Below are 26,791 nucleotides of genomic sequence, written 5' to 3'. Positions count from 1 at the left end.
TTTACTCAACAAGAACTACAAACGTTCTACTTTGTAATTGTTATGTTCTTCTATTACATACATTATTTATGGAATTACTTTTACAATTCTTTTAAACGTATTCGTTGAATATTAATTATTTAATAATTAAAACGTTTATAATTAAACGATAATTAGATTTTGGATTCTTCCATTTTGAAATTGGCTCGATTAACCGTCATTCGCTGGGTAAATAATGGCCAGGGCATGCATAATTCAGGTCCGGCCGTTTACGCAACGCGAAGCCCGAGCTACCACAATATAAATGTTAAATGGACGCCTCGTTTCGCAACAACCGCCGCCGCTTGTCGTGATTTATGCGCACATACACCATCGTTCGGGGTCCAGAAAGGAACGCTTTTATCTGTATACGTTTTAAAATAACACGACCGTCGTTGTTTCGAATATCGTTGTAATAAGGTCGTGTTATGACCCCGTAAATTCGTTCCAAAACCGGTAATGATAAATAAACCGTTTTCGGGGATTTGTTTCATCTTCAGGAATTGTTTGAAATGACTTGAATAGCTCGTTTTCGTTTGAGAATTCAAGGTTTTCAATTTTATCAGAAAGACATTCTCAATTACACCCAACCCACACGTGTACAACGCATAACATATACATTCGATACGAAAAAAGGTAAATATTACAAGGTGAACAGGTGCGCGACCGTTCTCGTTAAACATTTTTTTAAACCCTAATAAATCTTACGTCATTCGGAACGTGTTTTTTATAGTTATTTATTTATTTTTGCTCTCTCGCACCGACTGGTTCAAGGAGGCGCCGATTTTTTTGCGTCCATAACAGGTGCCGAGAAAAGAATCGACCAACTGTCAAGGTTCGGTTGAGAAACTCTCGTCTCTTGGACGAAAAATCAACGAAAGAAAGAGAAGGGCAACGCCGCGAAAGAAAGACGACCGCAATCTCTTGCGCAATTCTTTGCGGTCGTGAGTCACCGAAGACGAGACTTCTCTTCTTCGGTCGAGATTCTTAAAAGCAGCACACACACATAAAATAAATAAAATAAAATAATCGTCGTGGACCGCTTTACTGCTCCATTGTTTGCCGCTTACTCTTCATTGTTCGATCGAACAACATACAATGGATGGTAAAAGGCCGTCGTCACCATTAGAGTAGGCGTCCTTTCTACGTAAACAATTGCCGGTTTTAATTAAGCCGTGTAATGAAAACGACGTTCCATAATTTTAATTACCTTTCAAATTGTCTTAAGTATTTTTTTTTAGTTCGAATTAGACAAAGAAAAGCATGAATGATAATGAATTTGTGATGAATCCTATGATGCGATGACCTTGACAGTATCTTCCAGGAACCAAGTCCGCCTCTGGCCGAACAAATTAGGTATTCGAGACAGAACTCGGCGTGAGAACAGGCAGCGAGTTGCTCGACGATCAGGTCGCGATATGAATAATAATGGGGCCGCCTTCCCCCGAGTATAACAGAACGCGGAGGAGAAATCCGATGACGACATTGTGTTCGGTCGAGGCTCGTTGCACACCGTAATTGCATCGGTAAGGAAGAATAGAAGAAGAAAAAGAAAAACGAACAAGCAGATTTGTTCAAGTTCATCCACAATTTCACATAGCAAATTCTTAAAAAATAAAAAATTATTCAAGGTTAAATAAAAACTATAATCGTTGCCAACATGATGTTTTAAAAGGCTATTTTAGTTGATGACTGTTTTTCATGGCTTGTAAATACGGAACAAATATAACAGGCTCGAAGCCATCCAAAAACGATTCCGTTATGAAACAAACGCAATTAGCATTCGTTCGAAGGTCATACATCCATATAAAATAAAAAAAGTGGGCGAATTATGCGTTCATTCAGCCGCTAAAAATAACTTGGGTCAATTTAAGTCAACTAATTAACACTTATTTTTTTAAATTAAAATAAAATACTTACAAGTGCGGGCCAAATAACTTTTCCGTGGCTATTAGCGTAAGGATCTCTTCTTTCTGCCCAACAAAGTCCTTGTTCCACCATAAACAATCGAAAAAGACTATCTTTGTAAATGCTGATCCATTCGCGTCTGTGCCATTCAACGTCATCGTATTCAACTAAAACCTGAAACAATAATAACAACAAATACGATCAGATAAATTGTGCTTTTTTATGGTTTTTTTGCTGAATAAAAAATCGCAAAAAAAAAATGGGTTCCTTTCACCGGAAAGCTATATATAGTTTTAAAGCGGTGCAATTGTATCCGCCGGGTCAAATGTGACCCAAGTAATTTATTACCATCGTGTTTTGCCAGCGTCGGGACGTCGTTAATCTTCCGGGAATCGGTACCGTTCGATTGTTTCGGGATTAATGGTTTTGCAATTTTGGTGCCCAAAAAGTTTACGCGTAATACAGACTTTATGTAAACTTTTAAAACAACATCCCAAAAATCTCTTCTTGAACTAAAGTTGTAACGATAAATTCAACTACATACTACAGATATAATAGATATAATCTAATTGAGCCGAAATTGCTGGTGGCCGAGGCGCTACACCGAATCAAAAAGTAATTAGTTTTCAAGGAAAGTGAATGATATATGTAGTTGGAGTAAACCGAGATCGCTTGCGGCCGAGGCATTACATTAGTACCATATTGATACAAGAAAAATGTACAATATGATCTAATTAAGTTAATTACTCTAATTAAGTATCAACACAAAAAGTAATTAGTTTTCAAGATGTAGTCGGATTAAGCCGAGGTCGCTGCGGCCGAGGCATTACATTGATACAGAAATGTACAAGATAAATACACGATATAAACTAATTAAGCCGAGATGGCATGCAGCCGAGGCGCTACATCGACACAAAAACTAATTAGTTTTAAAGAAAAGTGTATGATGTAGTCGGATTATCAGTCGCTTGCGGGAAAGGCATTACATCGATACCATATTGATATAAAAACAAATTTTTAACGAAAAAAAAAAAATAATAAAAAACTGTAAGGTGTATAATAAATAACATTTCACCTTGATATTAAAAGAGTTTGTTTTGAATATTTATCGCATAAACCAGTCTTTATTACATATAAATTAGCTTCAAAAACGCGATTCACTCAATTAACGGATTAAATTCCAACACCTGCTTCCTCCTTTAACAAACCAGTATCTTGTGCTCCGATTAAACTCGAAGTGATGAGAACTCAACTGGATAATTGGGAGTCAAGGACGGATCGTTTAACAGCTGGGATTCCATTCCAAATAGTTTGTCGTTGCTTATGTATAAATATAATACTATTAATTACACGGGAATTAATACCGAAAACAATGCGTCGTTTAACCTTCACGTTACAATGAATAAATTCCAACAATTAAGTTTTGTATTTTAGGTAAGCACAATGAAAACAAAAAGAAGCGATTCGACTCCCCTTCCATTCGTTTTAGAAAAACAAAAAGGGTCTGGATTGGGGTGGGTTTCAATTCGATCGAACCGTTTTCCCCTCCTCACACACCTTGCCAAAACAAAAGCTATCGCATTCCTGAACAACCTAAGTTTATCTCTCTCCCCTCACAACACCCAAACCATTCTCCACTATGACTCGACCTTTCCTTGATCATTAACTGAGAGGATAATGATCCCCTTCGTCTGGTTCGTTTTATTTTTTTCTTCTTGGTTTACTTTAAGTTAATTTATTCGCTTTCGTCCCGGGCTAACGACGTCGAGAGAGATGTTTATCGAGTCATTGGTTACGCAACTGACAGCCGATCTAAATTATCACGCATGTAGGTCAACATTATTTCCCCATTCTAAAACATTTTCTTTTTAAATTTTTGGATTTCAACAAAAATAATATCAATAAAATTGAAACATAGTAATATTGTGAAGATACTTTGTAATTCCAATAGATTTCGCAGAGATGTCGCCACTGCGCAGTGATCACATCTATGACGTCAACATCAAAGATGGCCGTTACTTAGCTCCGCCTTCGTGATTTTAGAATCAAATTTAAACCCAACCCACTTCGTCACGTGACCAAGCCCCTCCCATTCGCCAACACTGCGCCGCCATTTTGATACCGAGTGTTGAACTTCATTCTCTCAATAGACCTACGTTCGAACGCACACCTAACCAAGAATTTTCGCGTTTGTAATCGTTTTCGTTTGTTTTTGTGTACGATTTTTGTTCATCGCAAGAACAAAAAAGATTTAAAAAGTGTTTTGTTGTTGTTAAACAATCGATCTACAACACGTGTGTTTCCCCTCCACTAAGTTGTTTGTGTGTAGTGTAGACTCGTGCTGACCTCTAACGGCTAGTTATCAAAGCTAACGTGTTCGATAAATACAGAAATCTGTAAAGGGAATTTGAAGTTGTTTACAGATACCTGTATTTTAGTTTAATTAATTTGAAGTTATGTTGAAGTTTCTTTGGTTTTATGGACCCTTAAAATTAATGTGGACCTGACAAACTGACTACCTTCGGTTTATTGGTATAAAAAATAATTTGAAATGATGTACTTTTTTGTTTCAAATAAATTAATAAGAATTTTGTAGATATTTTTTGGAAGATGATTTTTTTTAAATATTTTATGTATTCACTCAAAAAACGAATAATCTTATATTTATATTTCCCACTGAACAGTAGTGCTTTTCAATGCAATTCTAAACGATTTTTTCATCTCCATATTAATTTCTCACTAAACAGCTTACTGTTCAGTGATTTTCAGTGCAACTTCACTGATTCATAATTTTTTTGTAGCAATTCGAAGTTATCCTAAAATAATTTTCCGTCTTTATAGATTAAGTTCCTATTTTATTTTTAGAATATCTTTTTATTTTGGTAACATAGAAGTTTTGGGGTGATCGTCCGGGGAAGGGTCGCGGGTACGCACGAGGGCCATGAGGTCCGGACGAACAGGTTCTTGTTTTTGCCGACATCGAGCTACGGGATGTCGACCCCGATCGCGGCTCGAAGAACCAGTTCGCGGCGGTGGCGGCGGCGGCGGAGGAGGTCCCTCATTCTTTTTCATTTCTTTTTTCTTTTTGTTCACGATTTTTGGGGGATCCTTTCGAAAACGCCCGTTCTTTTCAACAATGTCTCCAACGTTTTCAGCAAGCCAACTATTATAACGGAATCCTCTCTCAAGAGGAACCCCCGAGACGGTCGTTAAGGGATTCCGGGGTTTGGTGGTGGCGAAACAATTCCCGGGACTCCACCCCTTCTCTTCCTTCATGTTTCGCCACCGCCAAACATCGGATCGATCCCACAAAAATATTTTTACGTCCCCTTTAAGAAATTTTTAAAGAGATAAATTCATTTTTATTTTAATAAGAGTAAAAAGGTGAAATTTATGAATGCACACGCCGGAAGTTAAAGGTGATAAATTTTTGGCAAAACGAAAGACGGAAACCGCATATATTACGTTGGTATCTCGTTTTTTTCGACCCCGGAAAGCAATAAATATCATCTTTTCGCGAGCGGAAAAAACGCGCGTTTTACATCCGGGGGGCTCGACCCATTTCGAAGAACGCGTTCAAACCTGCTGCGGGAGGCGTGTTACAGGTCCGAGTTCCTCATTGTTGTATATTGCGAGGTCGTATTTAGAGCGATCCATATTTTCAAGCGGAGCAATCGGAACGGTCCTCGACATCCGGTCGTTCCCCTTTAAACCGCTACTTCTATCGACTCTCCTATACAACCGGGCGTTGTCAACTTAAATTTTATTACATAAATGCTATACTATTAGATGTTGTAGATAACATCTATTTTATATAAAATTAATTTTAACACCCTGTATATTTTTTATACCAGTATATAGAGTTAAATATGGGAGATACCAAAAAAATTTATTAACAAAAATTATTTTAAATCAAATTTTAATCAAATATTATTTGAAAAAAATTTTGATTCAACTGATAATTATTGACATAACCTCAAAAATGTCATTTTACGTATATACAGGGTGAGTTATTAGTATCCTGGCGGTCGATAGTTACTAAACCGTTTGAAAAACAAATATTTTATTACACATTATTCTTTAAATTGTAAATATCAGGAAAAGTACTAAAGTTAGATATATGACATACTTATCATTAATTAAATTTAACTTGATGAGCAATTCAACCAGCACACAATATACAGGTTGTTCCATTTTGTTGTTTGTTTAGTAACTATCGACCGCCTAATATATCACACATAGAGGAAATTTCAATCTTTAGAAAATTTATTGATACGTATTCCTGATTCAATTATAAACAAATATTGTTTAAAACATTTTTGATTTTATTAGTTGATTAACGGTTGAAATATACAGGGTGATTTTTAATTGAATGAGATGATTTTCTTTAAAAGTGGATGTAAATAGATCTTGCGAGAAATATTTATGTTGCAAAATTGGGGACAGCTGGGACCGATAAATACCGGCGAGGTTGTGGTGTAGCTGAATTTCGGGAATGCCATTAAAACTCCAGCACCTGTTACGTCGCGATGCGTACGAACGTAAATCAGTCGGTAACCCTATCAACAACGAAAAAGTATACATATTCAAACCAAATTAATTTCGTTTTTAATTTAAGAAAGTGTGCAAGATTAAGGTTTTAAGTTACCATGACGATAATCTCTTTTAGTTGGAATTCGTTATGGAAGTGACAAGTGGGGTGGAAATCAGCCTTTGGCCTTTCCCCCTGCTCTTGGTAATAAATAAGAGGCGAAGCATGTTTCGGGGGGTGTCGGCGCTGACCTAGTTTCGGAAATAGCTTTTGGCTTAGAATTTTTTCCGGGGAAGTCGTTTTACGAAATTCCAAGCCAGGAAATTTAATTTGAATTAAAATTTTTAAAAAAATTTAATGCCCGGCGCATCCACCATTTTCCGTTATGTCTTAAAACTTTATTATTTTATTATTAACATTGGTTTTAACACCTTGATACAAAAAAGATCTTATTTCATTTTAAAACATCAAAGAAAATTGCGACATCAATAGGATAACGGTGTATATGCTTCGTAGTAATGGTATAAACGTTGGTGTTGTATGGAGGGGGGAAAGGATTGGAGTTGACGACGACGGCGACGGTTACGGAGAGAGGAGGCACCACGCTCTCGGATCGCGGAGTACGATGGTGAAAGTGTAGTGCGACCAATTGCCTATTGTGTAACGGGAAAACTTGCGGTCGCGGCTACGACGGCTCCAGGTCAAGGTTATTCGACGATTGTTTTCGAATTTCAACCGTTTCTACCACCGCCAACCTATTCTTTTAACACTCCGAATCGGGCTCTACTCGCTTCATCGTCGTCGTCGCTATTTTCGTCCGTACCAATAAGAATTGCTAAATTAAAACCGTAATAAACCACCGTCGATCCTACTTCATGTGTAAAGTTTTCTATATGAGCGTCTATACAGGCGTTGGTTTATTTGTTAAAAACAAAAATTACGTCATTAAAAGATTTTATAGACTTTAGATGGAGCTCAAGTGGAATTGAGTAACATTTTGCTCCTTGTTCAACGTCAATCATGTGTTGTAATATTTGTAATATGGAAGTGAAGGTGTTGGGATCGAGAGTTTTAAGGTGGAACTAACACACCTAAAATTATTAATCAGCTATAAAAAGTTGTCCACACAAACATAAAGTAGGTACACTCAAAACTCCCACTGAACAGTATGACACATCATGACATATTACGGCATATCAAGGTAACCAAGTTCGAAAATTTAAATTTACAAAGGTGTAAAACTCATTTCAACTTGGCCAATTTTGAGTTCTACGCCAGCACCCGTAGAAGATCCAATTGACCTAGGAGCTTAAAGTTAATGACAATTATTTGAACAGTGGACATCTCGAACTCATGCTTAATCCGTTGTTACCAAGTGAGCTTTTCGGCAAGTTTACAGGTTACTGCATTTAGTCTTTATGGTCTAAATCTTGCACAATCTGCTAGAATCTTGCAAAAGGACGATTTTGTGTTGAGTGAAGAATAAACGATTTCTATTGCAAATGTTGTGCGCCCGGTTTACTGTCCAAGATATGAAATGAACAATATGGGTGAGGCGCTAGAATCTGCCAAACTTGACAATTTCGTGTTAATATATTAATCCAAGCGCCTCTGATATATAGAGTATTGGGTCTTCAATTAGAATTGAAGTGTTGGTATACTTCAATGATATTATTGATATATAATAAATATTTTAGGGTTTGGACACTGAAAAAGTTGAAAACACAATAACCATTAACGTAGGACACGATAGAACTATAAAGATTTCTATAAAGAGAGGCTTTTTGTGGTCTTTTTATGGTGTTGGATAAATTAATGGATTTTTTGATAAGTGGAATGTTCTTGTTTAGAACGAGATGATAAAGATTAACTAAGTTATCGAAAGCTTGGAGAGAGTGTGATTTGCAGAAAACTGATATGAAAGGCAAGATAGTAAAGGCTACGATACCTACATTCATGTGGACGTTAAAGGGAGTGTGTTCATATTCGCATAACATCCTGAGCATAATCCTCTTATTGCATTGGTTATTGAAGGTATGTCGGTGTTTTTCAGGCGAATGATGCTGCATCTGCTCTTCAAGTAATGAAAATATCTTCCATTTGTCAGGTAATATGCCAAAAGAACCGTCATTCTATGAGCTCCGGATAGATTATAGTTAAAAACACGCTTCGCTAATTAGGTTAATGCTAAGTAAATAAGAAAAAGCCATAAAGATCATTGCAGTGGTCTTGGATAATGTCAAATTGTGGTACGTAATAATGACATTATCGTAGCGGTCGCCGAAGGTAAAAGGATGAAGGTTCCGCAATTTCAAACTGCGCGATTGTCCCGCGTAACCTTTCAAGTTTTTCTTTCTCCATTGGCAATAAACCGTAGCGAATACGGTTTTGCAACGTATAATAAAAGAATGAATGCAAACAAACTAAAATAATTTAAAAAAGAAAAAAAGAGATAACTCCCTTTCAAAATGCTTTATCTAAAATGTAAATGTAAAGCGTTTATTATTACCTGGAGGACAAAATAAAAAGGAAATGACCGAAATTAATTGAGAATACAGGTTGCTTCGTGACCTGAAGAAGGCAAGACACACCACACCGTCCGTTTTCTAAATTATGCGGCCATACAAACTATAACATCTGTTGGAGAAAGTTCAATCGACGTTCGTTGAACCTAAAGCTCTCTTCGGCGCCGGACACACTACACAAGTGCGCCACTTGCAAGATTCAACTTAATTAATTTGAAAAATGACACATCATCGTCTAAAAATAAAATTTCCGACTTTAAAGAAATGCGAAAAAGAGAAACAGCGGAAGTATTACACGCAAAACAAACTCGTAAATTCGACAAATACCAAGAAATTTACGACCAAAGTCGTAAATTTACGTTATATAATTATTTGTCCGTACATAATTTATAGTTATCCCCATAACATGATACAACCATTGTGTACATATCCGACTATCGACACAATGTAAATATCAAAACGTGACAAATCGTTTGTTATACGATTTGTTATACGGTATGTTTTAGTTTTTGGAGCATAAAAAAATTGGACAACAAAAATAAAAAGGAAAACGGTGGAACAATAATTCCCGAAATTGGGGTCGTAGTAAATTTGGGATTCGATCGCATCTACGACATGGAATGTGCATTTGCCCGGGACAAGTTACGAGCATGAAGTGAAAGGGTAAAGTCCGAAATGGTGTACGCTGTCCGTTAATCGAACTTGATAGGATATGGTTTACTCTTTATTATGCTAGTAAAAATATTTTTTATTAAAAAGAAATAATTTGATCATTTTTAAATTACATTTAAAGGGGTCTAATTTTCACGTCAAGGAGAGATGTGCCAACAACGTATCATCAAACCAACCCAACCCCCTTACTTATTCTTTTCTCGTCGAAGAAGAAGACGTTGATATGGTGTTTCCGAGCAAACAAGCGGTCAGTCGTGAGAATCGTTTCGACCTTGGTATTTCTACTCAAAGATTTTACCCCGCGGATCATTATTGGACCATTAAATCGCTTGCTTCATAATATATTTTGAATAGTATAATAAGTCAAAAAAAAATGTAATAATGAAGGAGAAAAGTTTTATGAATGTTATGTATAGGCCCTTTTTTCTTTTACTTTTAGGATCTTTTTTTCTATTTCCACTGGGTCGTCTCTAATTAGAGCCGTGGTTAAAAATGGTAAAAAAAAGTGGAAAAAATGCGAACGAGGAATGGTCCAGAGGCTTCCAATTAAAGTTTCTCTCAAACGAAAAATCGATAAATAGCGAGGATAAAAAGGAAGGCGTTCGACGTCGCTTCATCGTCGTCGTCGTCGCCCCCGGAGTTCCATTTGTATTTTATGATTGTTGTTATTACGGTACTGGACGAACCTGTACACTCGGGATTTCTTGTTGGTGGAGAAATCCAAAAAAATGTTTGTGTACTGTTGGTGTCAATGAACTTCTTCTCATCTTGTAGGTTGATAAAAATTTGTAATTATTAAAAAAAATAACTAAAAAGACTTTCAATAAAAATCGATAAAATATTTATCTTATCTTATCTTTTTCAACAATATTTTTGTTTTTGATGGATGCTTCGTAATATATTTTTCACGTGGGAATATAATAAATTAATTTTGATGGTTAAGGTAAAGAACTAAGATCCTAAAATCTTGTAAATAAACTTTAATGAAGACGAGGAACTGTGATGGAAAAAGAGTTTTTCTAAGCTCGCTTTGAGAAAGAAATAGCTCCTTCTATCTTTAAAGACATCTTGAATGATCAGAAATACCAGTGTGTCTTAGGATAAAGACTAAGAATGGATTAAGTCGGACTCACAACATAGCTGGGAGAACTCCGGCATATCCTATTCTATTCAGCTGAAGTTAAGGATTGGGCGCTGGGCCAACAACCCGTCCCAATTAAAAATAATCTGTTACGGAACTTAATGCATTGCCTCAAAATTGTCTCTGCAAACGGAAAATGGATTACTCTTTCAGAACCCAGAATGTGCGATTCTTGGGGCTCCCAAATCATTCATAAAACAGGTTGAAAACTTCAACATTAATCTAAGCACACCAGGAAACTGAAACAGGCAACGAGGTAGCAACAAAGTTTGGCATCAATGAAGCATTAAAATAGCAGATTACAAATTTCAAATCCATTAACGAAAGAATACGCGCACTTTGTATAAAGGCAATTTGATGAAGCAATTTTTGACTCATTGCCCTCAAAAGGATACTTAGACACATAGAAGTTTTCAAAGCTGCGAATTTACAAGACTATATCTTAATCAGACTCGCGCTCTGCTATGACAATGAATCGTGAACCTTGTCACAGACGTTAAGAAAAATCATTAATGCAATGTAGAGCGAATACGATACAAACAGAAATTATATCTTTGTGTTGTAGGCTAGTCATGCGTCAGGTGTTTCACATATTTTGTGACATCATTTTGTCAAAAGTCATCATTGCAGTACTGATCCATTCCTTGGGCTCTTCTAATGTATTTGGTAATGACAGCACATGAACAACTTGTCAGGGTTATCAGGTTGCCTTGAATGCCAGAAACGATCAGAATGCAATCTTTGAATTGCATAATAAAAACTTGATGAGAAAATGAATTAATTAACAAGTTTCTCTATAATGAAAAAAATTTAGTGTCAATATAGCTACTTTTGTAACAGCTGATCAATTGGAATATAGCTATATTCCTACGTCACGAGAGTCAAGGTCAAATAACTGTATATTATTTATAATCAAACCATATATAAATTAATGAGAAATTAAGATAATTTTGTTATTCCTTAATAATAACGTTTTAATTCTTATAGTAAAAAAGGATTATAAAAGAAACATTTTCTTGTTTGAACCTTGTTCGATGGTCATCGACTCCTCGCTAACTTTGTGTCCGTGTATTTCTCGATGTGTGTGCGCGTGTTGTGTGAGTTAGCGGCGGCGTCTCCGCAGGCCTACTTTTGGCCCCCTGAAGTAACGGTTTTCGCCGTACATATGGCTTTACTACGAGAAGCCACGAGGCTCACGTGGCGCATTCGAGATGGTGTCGTGTGTGTGGGCTATTTTCGTTGGGCGGGCGGATTATTTTTGAATCGAGCCGGTCCTGTGGTAAAAAAGTACCGTAAATAAATCCCGAAATGTGTACGATGCGAGACTTTAAAGAACGTTCACAAAAGACAAAAAAAACCTAATTAAAAAAAGAAATTTTTTATAGGAGATAAAATGAGTTGTTGTTTTATGTTTTACTACTTAATAAACACTCGATAATAATTCTCGACAAGATATACTTCCGTATGTTAATTAAATTCGTCTTCATCGATTATTATTACGTGTGTTGGATAAAGATAAATTAAATTTACGCTGCTTAACTGTAAACAAGCGGATTTAACGCTACCAAGTCCTTGATTTACGTAAAAATTTTTTTTTATTTTGTACCTCTTTAATTAACCCTTAATTCTCAAAATTAAACTCTTTGCATTAATTTTTTTTTAATTTATTGCGCTGAAATTGAGTTGCCTTGGAAACCGTAAAATAGCCAAAGGCATTATTTCTGAGAGGGCGAAGAAGCATTGTCTACGGTTTCCTTGGATTTGAGGAGTTTTTAATGGGTGCAGCCCCCGGATTGCCACGGAGGTTAAGAGCTCCGGGGGGCGGAGGCCGCTAATGGTTGCCCCATTTTCTGGTTAATTGCTCCCCGGGTTGAACGACGACGGCAACTTGCCGCCAAAGTGCTTTAAACGCATTCAAGAACTAGTAGCTCTTATGAAACGATTTCAAAAATTTATCTCAAACCTAATAAAATCATTATTTAACTAGTAATATAATAGGCATTAATGAATCAATATCAATTTTTATTTTATACATTTTAATATCAGCTTTTTTGATGTTTCGAAGAAATATCACTCACTAATTTTCCCAATCCTTAAAATTACTCAATTAATTATTCAACGATTCGTGTCTCTTGTCATCCATTGCATTGTCTTCGCCGATCGATTTAAAACTACAATCGATGGAACACAAAGGGTTTTACTTAAAATCTCGTCTAATTTTTTTTTGTAATTTGGTTTGAATAGGTGATTTTGTTTAAAATAGTAATGTTACACAATACATCAACTTTTGTTGTTTATCTCCCTGAGCGAATTTAGGTTATCTCTGGACAAACAAAATATAGGCGGATCGGGGCCGAAATTCGATTTAGCGAGACTTGCGCTGGCACGCGCGTGCACGTGCGTCTGGGTTCTATATTCTCGCAGCGGGAATGAGGTCAAAGGTGTATTATTATGGTTTCTACTGTATAATTAAACCGGCTCCGAACCGAAGTTGGTTTAATGCAAAAACTCACTTGCTGTACATTCTAAGTAGTATAACAAATAAATAAGCATTTAGACGAAAATTTACATACCGGGATGAATCAGTAATATTTTTTACATCTTCGTACACCAAATTAAGATACACCAAACAGTTTTTAAGGATCGTCCTCTCAATTTAACAACCATATCCTTGTTGGATATTTATACAATGTTGTACAGGTAATACGAGTTGATTAAATACGACTTTGCTTATCAAAACACTTTTTCTAGTAATGCAATCATTCATCTATATGTATAGTGAATACCATATCATAGTATCACATAATATTGATTGCAACAGTTCGGCAGTATGCCACCTCGGCTAAACTAATCAACTCAAACTAACGTGCGGCTAAACCGAATGTTTCTAGTTTTAGGTCTAGTGTTGGTTAACTAGTCGGTGATTTTGTTAAATTAACCGTTTACTCAAACGTTACACCAAAGGGTATTGAAAAACCCCGAATAAATGAGTATGAAAAGACACAAAATCTAAACAGCACGAGCGCGCTGCTTAGGACCTTCCCTTTCTTATAAGACGATGGAAAATCCTCGAATTGTTCGTAGTACCAGACATCAAACACGCTTTGGATTTAATATCAATTTTCGTCGTCACACTTTACAATGTGAGAAGAGTTGGAGGCTGAGAACAAGGTTGTGGATGATTGTTGAAAAACTTTCTTCCCTATCTACCGCATTGACTAGAATTATAGTAGAAAGATCAACTATATTTGAGTCACGTAATCAAACTTCATTGTTGCCATGGTCATAATAGCAAGGTACAGTTTGAGAATAGAGCTTATTATAGTATTAGCATACACCAGGATATATTTAAGTTCTAACCTCCATTGCTGAACTAATGGAGAAAGATTTAGTTATGGTGTAATAATATAAAACTCAACCTTGGTCATTAAGCTCAGACAATATTTTCGATCATCCTCTAGCTCTTCCCGGTACAATTCTTGCATCAAGTTCATTTGATAAATCAATACTTTATAAATAATTTAGCTTAATTTCGAACTCTTCCATTTTTTATTACTCCATTGTCGTAAGCATTCCGAAGAAGTATAGATATAGCAGATTGCGCTAAATAGACTTTAGAGATGCGCTCATTTCTAATAGGTCTCGAAAGATATATTAATCTATTAGGTTTCTCTTTCACTTCCAATTTAGGCTAAATTACATATATTTTTGTTCGCGAGGCGTTATTTGCTGCATTTTCTGTACTTCACTTCTGCTAAGATGCTGAGTGAGAAAATTTCTTCCATAATACCATAACAGGCAACCAACTGAAAGTGTGCAAAATGTAAAATAATTAGATAGCATAATTACTAACAAACTAGACAAATCCAGATTCTTTTAAGTTAACCATAATAAAAAAATAAAACGATAAGATACACCCAAAATTTAATTTTAAACATTACATAACATTTTATATCAAAATATCCGCCCATCATGTAATTTTTTATTAATTTACACTTATTATATTAACTATAGAAATTTCTTAAAATCACTTTAAAATCTTACGGAGGGAACACAGAGAAACACGCAACGGACATTATCGTGCTTACGGTCGCCGTTAAAATAGATTCGAAAGGCAAAAGACCTTGTGGATAGAAGCGAAGAAAACGAAATGCGTACAAAGAGGTGTTACACACAAGTACGTATAGTGATTAACGTCTTAAAAAATGAATGTGTACCTAGGAAGATAAAGATTGAGAATTCATTGAATATTTTGTTGAGAACCTCTTTCTCATCACCGTTGTGGCTGTGGTATTTCGAATAATTTTTGGACGGTGTCCAACGTAAAGAGAAACCAGGTTATTTTCGAAAAATTTAATCTCTTAAGATGTCTTTCTCTTTTTAAAGTTGAACGACACCAAAGTTTATTAAAAAATATATAGGTTAAAATTTTTTGACATTTAAAACGTCATATTTTTAATATGTCAAAATTATCGTGTTTTTTAAATCTTAGGGGTCAATAACCTTAAGATAGTCAGTCGATAATTATAAATAAATCAACAATAAGTACATTATATTTTTTCTTAAAATATTTTTTTTTAATTCACCTGTAGTTCCTTATTGGTGTTATCCTTATGTGTAGCAGCCCTCACAACACCTGATCTCCATCCCCACTCACTGCATCTTCCCAATTTTAACTTTGTAAATCCACTCACTGACAAAAACCGTTTCCCCACAATTTCTTCCCTGTACTTATAAGCCATTATAATAAATTAACTCCTCAAAAACTAATAAAAAAAAAAGTAACCCTTTTATTTCTTTTCGTTTTTCACTTAATCTTCATCTTTCTGATCACTATTTTATTTTAATAAACTTTTTAACACCAACAAAAGTAACAGGGAAAAATTCTGTTAATAGCCGATTTTGGAAAAAAAAATAATAACAATAATTGTGGTGCGTAAAAAAGTAACTTATTCGCGTTTTCCTTTTCACCTTTCGCGTATTATCGTGAAAGGAGCGCTTCAAACGGTATACATTTGCCCGCGACGAGGTCTAACATCTTTCTGAAGTGAAGTTTTGCCCCGTTTAGTTTATCAATAACTCGTTGGTAGCGCCACTTCGCAAAATAACACGAAAAGAGCGGCATCTTACGGGTAATAGCTAAACTTATATAATTGTTTATTTAAATTAATTTTTATTAAATAAATTAAGATTTATTTCATTTTATTACGATTGCAAAAGGTACGATTTTAAAGTATTGCACGTAAAGAAGTGTAAAACACAAAATATACAGGAATCGGTTCTAACCTAACCTATAAATTGAAAGCGATATTAAAAATGAAGAAAAAGGCTTTCGATTAATAATGAAAATTTTCTATTTATATACGAAGTTAAATATATAAGTAAGTCTATGAATTTTATATAATAAATAAATTTATATTTGAATACATTTTATAGGAAACTGTAAAAGGTTGGTAAGATTGATTGATTGACATTTAAAGCTAACTTCGCGTAGTGGGGGAAATAAAAAAAAATGGATAGACGTCTGATTCCTCTCGCAGTAATCGAAACAGAATACGTGTGTTTTGACGGTTGTTTGTGTGATTTTGAACTTGTACAGTGATAGAAGACGAATTAGTTACCCTCCAAGATGATTTCCTCGATCATATCTAGGCTAGTTATGTAAGTTTTTATTTATATTTTTACAAGTCAATCTAATTGCCATTGTCTAAACTCTAAAGACTCTAAATGAGATCTAAAAACTCTTTGTCCACGCGTTGTTTACGCCAATTTAAAAATTAAAACGTTCATTACGCTAGAAATGGGATTTAACTTTGCGAGTTGAAAGTTTGAGCTCCTTTTTTGGAAATATCCTTTTATTTCACCTTGAGTTACTTAAAAAATAACCTCATAATCTGTACACAATCAATAGAGTTTATTAAAACTGAGTAATTCGTTATCAATAGTATAAACATTGGATATAAATAATTTTATTTTGATTTTTAGCCATGTAATTTGGATCAATTAAAAAAACAATGAAAATTATTAGAGCGTAAATGAAATAAAAAGGCTCACTACGATTTCCGTAAATTTGGCAACGAATTTACGAAATCAAAACAAAAACATGTCGAAAGATAGTGCAATTCGTAAAATGTTGCCATTCCGCGTCGCGGTTTATAAATAAAGTATGGAAATCGTTGCCAAAAGGGCTTAACTTTAAATTTGTGCAACTTGTAATTCGACACTGAACGTGTTGGTAAACGTTTTTATTAAGTACCGTTAGTAACAGTGCCCTAAAATGGTCACTTCGAAACGGGTACTCCAAGTTAACAACGCTAAAAATAACCTGCATGCAGATGTGAATCTTCTTTGTCACGATGAAGAAAAAAAGAATGATAAAATGTATTTGTCTTTTAAATAAACAGTTCGAAATGTTGCGAGTCAACTTTATATTTAATATTTTGACAATAAATATGAAGAGGATACATATTTGACAACTAATAAACAGTGAATTTCACTTAAAATGCAATATACAGTAATATATTTCCATAGAAACCTACTTACTTTATCCCACATAAAATGCAACATGTCTGAATGTTTCTAGTTCTAGGTCGAATGTTAGTTCTAATAATAGTGGTAGGTAGTATTAGTTAACATAAGATATCACTATGTCGCATATTTTTATTGAACTGAAACTAGAACTAAGACTAGACCTAGAACTAAAAACGTTTGGGCTAAGCCATGCGTCTCTTAAGACGGCTAAACCCGGACAGTGCTAGGTAGCGCTAGATATCGCTAGGTTGTTGTATATTTTTATTGAATAAAACTAGAACTAACACTAGACCTAGAACTAGAACGTTTCGGATTAGCCGTGCGTCTTCAGATTGCAAATGCTACTAGTTCTAGGTTGAGTGTTAGTTCAATAAAAGATATACAACAACCTGGTGCTGAATAACAGATAAAACTAGAACTAACAATAGACCTAGAACTAGAATCATTCGGGTTTAGCCGTTTAAGGTTGGTAAGATTGATTGATTGACATTTAAAGCTAACTTCGCGTAGTGGGGGAAATAAAAAAAATGGATAGACGTCTGATTCCTCTCGTAGTACTCGAAACAGAATACACGTGTTTTGACGGTTGTTTGTGTGATTTTAAACTTGTACAGTGATAGAAGACGAATTAGTTACCCTCCAAGATGATTTTCCCGATCATAGCTAGGCTAATCATGTAAGTTTTTATTTATATTTTTACAAGTCAATCTAATTGCCATTGTCTAGACTCTAAATGAGATCTAAAAATCCTTTGTCCACGCGTTGTTTACGTAATTTTTTAAAATTAAAACGTTCATTACGCTAGAAATGAGATTTAACTTTGCGAGTTGAAAGTTTATGCTCCTTTTTTGGAAATATCCTTTTATTTCACCTTGAGTTACTTAAAAAATAACCTGATAATTTGTACACAATCAATAAAGAGAGTTTATTAAAACTGAAATAATTCGACACTGAACGTGTTGGCAAACGTTTTTATTAAATACCGTTAGTAACAGTGCCCTAAAATGGTCAGTTCGAAACGGGTACTCCAAGTTAACAACGCTAAAAATAACCTGCATGCAGATGTGAATCTTCTTTGTCACGATAAAGAAAAAAAGAAGGATAAATACGTGTTTGTCTTTCAAATAACCAGCTAGCAATGTTGCGAGTTAACTTTAATTTAATATTTTGACAATAAATATGAAGAGGATACATATTTGATAACTAATAAACAGTGAATTTCACTTAAAATGCAATATACAATAATATATTTCCATAGAAACCTACTTAATTTAACCCACATAAAATGCAACATGTCTGAATGTTTCTAGTTCTAGGTCGAATGTTAGTTCTTACATTATTTCTTGGAATATGAGTATGAAAATTTCCCAAAATCTTAATAGAAGTTTCCTCTTTCCAATGAACCAACACGATTTGAAAAATAACTTTTAGTTTTTGGAGAAAACAGTATTTGAAGTTTTGAAAAAATTTTCGATGTTGCAATTTTCATCGATAGCTTTCAAAATTCGCTATAAAATTCATTTCTTGAAGGATCCTTGTGGAAATATCGTCAACTATCAATTCAAGTGTCTTCTTTTTAGAGTTGCTTCGTTAGTTAAATCAGCATCAAGAAATTTCTTTTTGTATCTTGGATCCAAATAAGTTGACATATTAAGTATCAGCTTTCTTATTAATTTCATTTTTATTCAAATGTCGCAATAATGTGGCAATGTAGAGGGGTATCATTTCAGAAATGCACCAGAAATTATAACCATAATGGATATCCGACCGAAGGGGATTCCGAATATCCGGATTTTCGCAAAATCACTATCCGTTCCATCATTAATGTCAATACTCTTCGTAACCTCTTTGGAGAAGAATGACTTCTTGTTATTAATATTATTTTCAAATTCTTTCTCAAAAATTCTCTAAAGTGCATTAACTGTTTCTCCATCTGTCCTCGGCCCCTAAAATTAGAACTAAACAAGCGTTTAAACCGACGGAAACGTCCCCTCTATAAATACCGCGCGGCGTCGCGACGACTACGTTTCACGTTTTTACTTCTAAGCTCAGTCCGTTACGAATTTCACGGTTTTACTCTTCGATTCTCTGGTTGTTTAAGAAACACTCTCGTCTAACATTCAAATTTTAAATCATTTTAACATCTGTTTTAAATGTCTCAAAGAGAAAAGCCTCAAATTCGCATCACCATTTATTGGAATGGTCAAACTATAGTTCTTTATCTTTAATTTCGATGTAAATATGATTAAAAAAATAAGCGGGAAGGAAATTGGTAAGATTTGGCTTCTGGTAGTTCTTTTAGTTTAGTTTGAAATGTATTTTGCTTTTATAAAGTTACACGTGCGTAACTTAATTGTCGTTTGGCTTATTGAAGCGTAGGTAGATTTAAAAATACATTTTGTTCTTTTAGTTAGAACTCAACAACTATATCAAATATAAATAAAATAAGGAAAACAACGAATATTACGCTCTAAATGCATTTTAATTTCGTAATCTTGAAAAAGAATTGGAGTGGAAAGCGCGTTGCAAAATTTAATTTTCTTTCTCGCCTTGCCGTTCGTGTGTCGTGTTTAAAGGCCATTTTGACATAAAAGGAGGTTAAAAAATTGTTTCTGTTTTGTTGTAACAATATATTTATAAATTAATTGAATGTTCTTTTTACTGTTTTTACATATTTCAAAATGTTTTATCTATATAGGCTGTTTTTTAAAATTCTTCCGGCACTAATTTTGGTGTCTTGAATGTTTTGTAAACAACAAGAACTTAGAAAAATGCGATTAATGTGTATCAAAATGACTCAAATCAATAGAAAATGACTTCAGCTTACTTGATAAAGATTAAATAAATTAGAAAAGTGAATCGGGATGCTTTCCAGAAATTTTAAAGAATTTAGAAAAGTGGGGAAAGCTCCATCAAAATGATTTTAATCGCTTACTGATATCTCTAGGATACTTTACAAGTATAATTGTATAACAAAAAATGGTTTTGGTGTTTTTTAAACATGTTGAAAATACACCAGAAGATAGAAAGATGCGATTAGTGTGTGTCAAAATGGCACCAATCAATCACTACTCTCTCCAAATCTTCTAAATCCAATTTCTAGCCAATCTTTTCAAGTCATCCTAATTCCAGTTTTCTGCCCAAGATCATATCCTGGTTTGTAACATGGTGAGTTTAAAAGATATCGTGATAAAACAGAAAAGCAGTGAATATCGAAACCATTTTGAAAAGAAAGAAAAATAATGTTCGAGTAATTTATAAATTTCCATTGTATTCATATTTATAACTTTTAAACAATGCATTTATGATTTAATTAAAAAATTGTCATTCTATTTCTTTTAAAAATCGATTTTTTAATTTCGGTTCTTTTTAAAAATGTGTTTATCTAACTCAAAAAAAAATCATTTACGCCGCAAAAAGAAACCTTTTTTCCAAATAAACCTATTTCTCATCTTCGTCCGTTTCCTTCAATCCACTCTCTATGTATTCTTTCCAACATCTCCAGGTTTGAATCTTGAGGAATCCAAGAAGGCGCCTGAATTTTCCCCACCATTCCCAACATTTCCCGGTGGCCCGACCGAATTCCTTCGGGATCCAGAAGACGCTATGCGTCCGAAACGAACAAAACGCGAACTCGATTCGTTAAATTCATTTCACGAAGTGTTGTATTTAAACATCGGTGTTGCATTACAAGTTTTTAATAGGAACCTAAAATTGTTTATAAAAAGTTTTTGGTTTTTTTTTGTTGTTGTCGCGGTTGTTTGTTGGGGGAGAATTGCAAAAATGATGTTGTATCCTCTTTTCAGAATGGTGTTTGGGACCCTTTTCCCGGCTTATTCATCTTACAAGGCTGTGAAGACGAAAAATGTTAAAGAATACGTAAGTTAATTAATTTTTGTTGATAAATATTAATTTGTTTTTGAATTAGGTGAAATGGATGATGTACTGGATAGTTTTCGCTTTATTCACGTGTATCGAAACCGTAACCGATGTGTTCCTCAGCTGGTAAGTGGGCAAAGAGGAATTTTTGGACTCTCGTTTGAATGAGAACGAAAGTCAACGAACTTAGTTTATAATTAAACCTTAAATATGCGTTTGTTTTTTTTAGGTTCCCGTTTTATTATGAAATAAAAATAATTCTCGTTATTTGGCTGTTGTCACCTGCAACTAAAGGGAGTAGTATTTTATACCGGAAGTTCGTCCATCCTATGTTAAGTAGTCGCGAACAGGTTAATTAATTAATTAACTAATTTAAAAATAAATTTTTAATTCAAAATTTAATACAGGAAATCGATGATTATATTAGCAAAGCAAAGGAGCAAAGTTACAAACAAGTTTTGGAGATTGGCTCAAAAGGGATGAGTGCTTTAATGCAAACAGCCCTAAAAGTACGTTTTTTAACTCCAATTTTTTATTTTGCATGATTAATTTTGCATCCTTAACGCTTTTATTTAATTTTTTTTTAATCGAACACAGAACCTAAATCCCACGTCCTTCTTACAAGGTGCACCCTCTGATAGTAATTTAGCCCTGGATAGTAATCGAATTAGGGATGAAATCGATAATAAAACATCGGCGTCGGAAGAAATAACCGAAATGGAGTATGATCGTAGTGACGATGACGACCTTTTCGTCGAGTTACCGAGAGATAACGAGGGAAAAAGCTCAAAAACAAAAAATTCTAAAACTAAAAACGATAAGAAAGAGAGGAAGAAAGCGCCAAATCCGGTGAGGAGGAGTACAAGGAAAATTACCAAGTCTGAGTACAACGACTACAGCGAATAACAACGTTACGAGGTTTATTTTTATTAAAGATAATAAGAGAAGGAATTTTATCCATACAAAAATTTAAACAAAAAAAGAAACAAAAATTTTAAAATATGGTAAAATCGAAAAAAAATGAAACGGTGCGTCGTATTTTATAATTATTATTTTTAATCTGTTGTTCCCTAAGTTTCGTTTAGATTCTACAATTTCAAATTTACTTAAACAAAGAAATATGGTTCGAAAACTTGCAATAATCCTAAATCTTAGTTTCCCCATGTATCTTTTTTATTTATTTATTGAAGTTTGAACAGATATTTGTGCATTTTTATTTTATGGCGTGTTCGTTGAATCTCCACATTTATTTAATATTCATTTTGATTTGGAGATGTTGTGATAACCATGGACGGTAGATTCTAAGAAGACAGGTGCAGCTACTATTTCACACTTTCAATTATTCGGCTAAACCCGAATGTTTCTAGTTCTAGGTTTAGTGTTACACTACCTAGCACTGTCACTAGAACTAACACTACACCTAGAAGGCCTCTAGGTTTAGTGTTAGTTTTAGTGATACAGTGTTAGTATTAGTTCTACTTTTAGTTGTATTGACTAACATTATACCTAGAACTGGTAACAAGTAAAACTAGAACCAACACTAGACCTACAACTGGAAAGTTCCAGATTTATTTTAGATAGGTTTTTATTTACCTGTTTTGTATATAGAACATGAATGTAGCAATCCTTTTAGATTCTACCGTCCTTAGTGATAACTAGTTTTATTTAAAACATATTTTAGTATGTAATTCCGTCAATTCAAAGGTTATGAATACATTTCTTAATTTAATTTTCTTTTAATTTAATTTTAATTAATCAAAAAATTCCTATCCTAGCACTAAAATCTAATTAACTATTTTTTTTTCTTATTTCGTAATTCACACAGCAATTTTATTTTTTATTTTAACACCTAACAAGGTAAGTTTAAATCATAAATCTTTTTTATTAACCAAACCATATTTTTTTGTTATTCTGATTTAGGGCGGTGGCGGTTTGGTTAATCAAATTCGAAAAAGCTACAGTTTGAGCGATTTAAGCGAACAGCGCCACGATCTCCGCGATTACGAAAGCACCGAAGAAACGGATTCTTTGGTTGAGGCGCGTGTGATTCGTCGCCAAAAGCATTCTCCGCGCAGAAATAGCCCGCGAAGACACACAACAACATCGGCGATTTATTTCTCCGAGATTGATGTCCGACATGATGCTTTAGCAACGATACAATCGGTTGAAGATATTAGTTCTGGGTATTCTAGTGGGGAAGTTCTTCATCCCGGACAACCGCCGAAACTTCATGTTCGTGAGGGATTAGTTCGGACTGCTTCTATTGGAGGTGGAACTAAACCTAGACCTACTAGAGTTACTAGGTCAAGTTTAACTACAAAAAAATCTGAGGTAATATAAAATTTTTTTGTTATTAATTTAATATTACTCATTTTTAAGAAGGTATAAAATAATTTGCGATTCTTGATGATATCCCTTTTATTTTGATGAGGTTGTATCCAGAATTCTCGTTTTTAGTCATTGATCTACAACATCGTTCAAAGTCATCTTTCACCTACCTCAATCAGTTAACTTTGGTATCACTATGAATGTAATTGAATGTAATTAGTGTTAATGTTATTATATCTTGCTAGATTAACTATTGCCTCAATCAAAATTGTCCTCGGTAACTTTTAAAATCAATCCTTACATTTCATTTTTTATTAGACCTGTCAACGTCAAATTTTTAAAGTTTCTCTTAATATGTTATCAATTTCACAGTAATTTGACTACTCTCGATATTGTAATGCTTAACATTCGGGGTTCCATTAATTGCCTGAATCAAAATTGTCTTCAGTAATTTTTAAAATCGATCCTTACATCTTATATCATTTTTTATTATATCTGTCAATGTCAAATTTTTAAAAGTTTTTTTGATATGTTACCAACTTCACAGTAATTTGACTACTTTGGATATCGTCTTGATTAACGTTCATGGTTCTAATTGTTGGCTATTTTCATATTAATAATTTATTATTGTATTATTTCTCGCTTCAAAATTGTTTAAAATTATCTGTTATTAAAATCCTGTTGACATTTAGCGCTGTCATTTTGTTACGTTAGATTTCTTCCCAATATTATTTTATAGGTTAATAATTATTCATTTATACTATATTTTGTTATTATTTTTTTTTGTGGTAAAGTACTTGTTTTAATAAATTATCTTTTAAGCGTTTGTTATAAATAAATAAAGCGTCATTTCTTCATCCATACTAACTGTCAGTTGATGAGAGGTGCCAACCTAAAAAATTTTTTTGCCTATGTTTTGACAGAAATGTTATCAACAAATGCAAATTGTTTTATTTATAATTTTGTTGTGCATTAATTTGTTAAAAAGAAAGACTGTTTCAGTCTGACGAAGAAGAAGAAGTTCCTTTGGTATATTTAAACGATAAGGCTCGTTTCCTGCGAGATTTGCAAAAAACATCATCATCATTTTCAACGGAAGAATTGTCTTCATCATCTTCATCGGGGGAAGAATTTCGCGATTGCTTTGATTCGGATGGTAATGTCACTAGTAAATCCGAAAATAATTTAAATAATAATACTCCCATCCCGATTCAATCATTAAAAAACGAAATAATTAAAAATCGCAGCGGGAAATATCATAAAAAAGTAGCTCCTTCTCCCCCCGTCTCAAAAAGTACAACTTGTGCAGAATTAAACGAAACTTTAAACCCAACCATAAAAGCAACGTTGGTTTTGAAGCCGGGGGTTGTTAAATCTTTGGGTAATGAAGAAACTAAAAACGAGGTGTTTTTAAATTCACCGAAAATGCGAAGAAGAAATTCGAATAGCTCTTCGCCGACTACATCGAAATCGAAGTTGGACGCTTCGATATTGAAGTGGAAGAAAAAAATTCATTTTTGGCAGAAAGATGATTCCGATGAGGTTTCCAGATCGTTTTGGTACGATAAAGAACAACAAAAATCAAGAAGCGAAGAAGATTTTACGAAAATTAAGTTCCGAAAAAAGCTTTTGGAGAAGATTAAGCTTTTAAAGGAAGATTAAACTTATAAAAGAAGACTAAGTTTATTAAAGAAGAATTAAAAAATTACAGGCATGGAGATGTTGTGTTTTTGCAAAAAAAAAAGCCTAAAAAATAATTAAATAAGCCAAAATTAACTTAATTTTATTGGTTTTAATCTTTTTCTCATATTTTTGTTTAAACTAACCTTTAATATTGCTTAAAAACTTTGTGTGTTTAAAAATGATTGTTTCAAATAATTGTTTGTTGGTGTTTTGATTTTTTCAGGACTCAACCAGCGCTACTTTACCACGGGCTAAGAAAACGAAGAAAAAAACTGTTTAAGATGTGATTAAAAGAAAAGGAGCAAAATAAAACGCGCAATTTGTGTAAAATTCGTTCTTTTTTGTATTGTTTTTTTAGTATTGAGAGAAAATTTAAAGAAATAGGTAAATAAGTATAATGAGAAGAATTAGATGGTTTTTTCGTATAAGTGTTGATTGACATGCATATTTAATTTATTTCTGAGATTTTAAGACTACTGTTGATCGTAGATTATTATTAAAAAAAATGTATTGCATGTATTTTAGTCATTTGTTACCTCCTATTATTATTATTATTAAAGTATTGTAAATTATTAAATTATTATTACTTGAAATTAGACGTAAAATGTCTATAAATATGCCAGTTTTAATGTAAATGAATTCCTAAAATATAAATAAATTCCTTAATAAAATCAACGACTAATTCTGATTTATTTACAATTTGTATTTATACACTTTATTTTGTAGAAACCACGAAATATTAAATAAAAAACTGGGTGGACTCAAAACATGATCTTGATTCATATACTTCTCAACTTCTTGCACAGTCATCTCGACAACTTCTATAATTTCATCTTCGACTCCACCACCCTGTGTCACTTTCATATCATCCGTAACTTCGCAATAATAAGAAGTTTGAATACTTCCTGATGTTCCTACTCCCGATCGATAAGAAGCAACTTTTTTCATGGAATTCGCTTCGACTTTATATCCACATTCTTCTAAAACTTCCTCCGCAGCAATTTCTTCCAATGTCATATTTTTATCCACAATTCCAGCACATAATTCTAAAGTAATCCCTGTTTCCGGGGGATATTTTGTTGTATCGATTGTGTTCGTTCGTTCTTTTTCCGGTATTCCACCCAGATAAACGGCTGGTCGAAATTGCTTAACGAAAATTAACACGTTCCTTGTTACGTTGTATAATATTATCGCTACACTATCATGCACGGTTAATAAATCCCAAGTTTTTTCTTTTCCATTTTGTGTGTAATACATCGTGAATGGTTTTAAATAGATAGATTTTTGTAGAGGTTTTAATAACACTTCCGTTACCTTATTCATCTTTTCTGAGTATTATTATATACGAAATTTTGAGATTTTACAGTGGAATGTTTTTAGTTACTTTTGACGTTATTTTTGTAAAGCAGTGCTCTCTAGCGTCAATTAATTGCAACACGAGTAATCAAGTTTGACAGTTCTATTAGAATGTTCATAACCTTACTTTGTTATACAGCGTGGTCATAAAACTAAGTTATAAATCTAAGTAATTCCCCTAGAAAATGTTTTTAATTTGATTAAAAAAAAAAAACGTAA

At 33.7% G+C, this 26,791-nt stretch overlaps 3 protein-coding genes and 1 long non-coding RNA gene across 7 annotated transcripts in view; 2 read left to right on the top strand and 2 right to left on the bottom strand.

The window, feature by feature from the left end:
• Positions 1 to 15,844, bottom strand: part of LOC111428176 (Lysine demethylase 3) — a 60,272-nt gene extending 44,428 nt beyond the window's left edge. The window contains exons 1-2 of the mRNA XM_023063595.2: positions 15,382 to 15,844; positions 1,939 to 2,100 (exon numbers count right to left, since the gene is read on the bottom strand). Of these exons, the coding sequence (XP_022919363.2) occupies positions 1,939 to 2,100; positions 15,382 to 15,537 (318 nt within the window). The 5' untranslated portion in view covers positions 15,538 to 15,844. The remainder of the gene's footprint in view (positions 1 to 1,938; positions 2,101 to 15,381) is intronic.
• Positions 3,883 to 10,497, top strand: LOC139431454 (uncharacterized). Its single transcript, XR_011641579.1, has 2 exons — positions 3,883 to 9,717; positions 9,776 to 10,497. It is a non-coding gene; the product is annotated as an uncharacterized lncRNA (long non-coding RNA).
• Positions 15,845 to 16,285: 441 nt separating the features above from the next.
• Positions 16,286 to 25,548, top strand: LOC111428606 (Receptor expression enhancing protein A). Of its 4 annotated transcripts, none has more exons than XM_023064204.2 (8): positions 16,286 to 16,456; positions 21,133 to 21,205; positions 21,255 to 21,331; positions 21,435 to 21,555; positions 21,613 to 21,714; positions 23,126 to 23,536; positions 24,536 to 25,244; positions 25,440 to 25,548. In XM_023064204.2, exons 1-7 carry the CDS (start codon positions 16,425 to 16,427, stop codon positions 25,193 to 25,195), a joined length of 1,476 nt encoding a protein of 491 aa, XP_022919972.2. In that variant the 5' UTR covers positions 16,286 to 16,424; the 3' UTR covers positions 25,196 to 25,244; positions 25,440 to 25,548. The 4 variants fall into 4 exon arrangements, with proteins under 4 accessions (XP_022919972.2, XP_022919973.2, XP_022919974.2 ...); XM_023064205.2 differs by lacking the exon at positions 16,286 to 16,456 and adding an exon at positions 17,833 to 18,002; XM_023064206.2 differs by lacking the exon at positions 16,286 to 16,456 and adding an exon at positions 19,350 to 19,598.
• Positions 25,549 to 25,882: 334 nt separating this feature from the next.
• Positions 25,883 to 26,652, bottom strand: LOC111428607 (uridine diphosphate glucose pyrophosphatase NUDT14-like). The gene has a single exon (XM_023064210.2). It carries the CDS (start codon positions 26,537 to 26,539, stop codon positions 25,910 to 25,912), a length of 630 nt encoding a protein of 209 aa, XP_022919978.1. The 5' UTR covers positions 26,540 to 26,652; the 3' UTR covers positions 25,883 to 25,909.
• Between the last annotated feature and the right edge of the window lie 139 nt (positions 26,653 to 26,791).

This window comes from Onthophagus taurus, chromosome 10 (assembly GCF_036711975.1).
Source record: "Onthophagus taurus isolate NC chromosome 10, IU_Otau_3.0, whole genome shotgun sequence".
NCBI lineage: Eukaryota > Metazoa > Arthropoda > Insecta > Coleoptera > Scarabaeidae > Onthophagus > Onthophagus taurus.
Note: the sequence above shows the minus strand (reverse complement) of the source record. Positions and strands in the feature narration are given on the sequence as shown.

Excerpts from the sequence above, each read along its gene's own strand:
- LOC111428606 (XM_071199155.1), top strand. The coding sequence starts at position 20,933 with ATGCGTCCGAAACGAACAAAACGCGAACTCGATTCGTTAAATTCATTT. Across the intron at positions 21,556-21,612 it reads TGTTAAGTAGTCGCGAACAG|GAAATCGATGATTATATTAG; the intron begins GTTAATTAATTA and ends AATTTAATACAG. Across the intron at positions 23,537-24,535 it reads TAACTACAAAAAAATCTGAG|TCTGACGAAGAAGAAGAAGT; the intron begins GTAATATAAAAT and ends AGACTGTTTCAG.
- LOC111428607 (XM_023064210.2), bottom strand. The coding sequence starts at position 26,539 with ATGAATAAGGTAACGGAAGTGTTATTAAAACCTCTACAAAAATCTATC.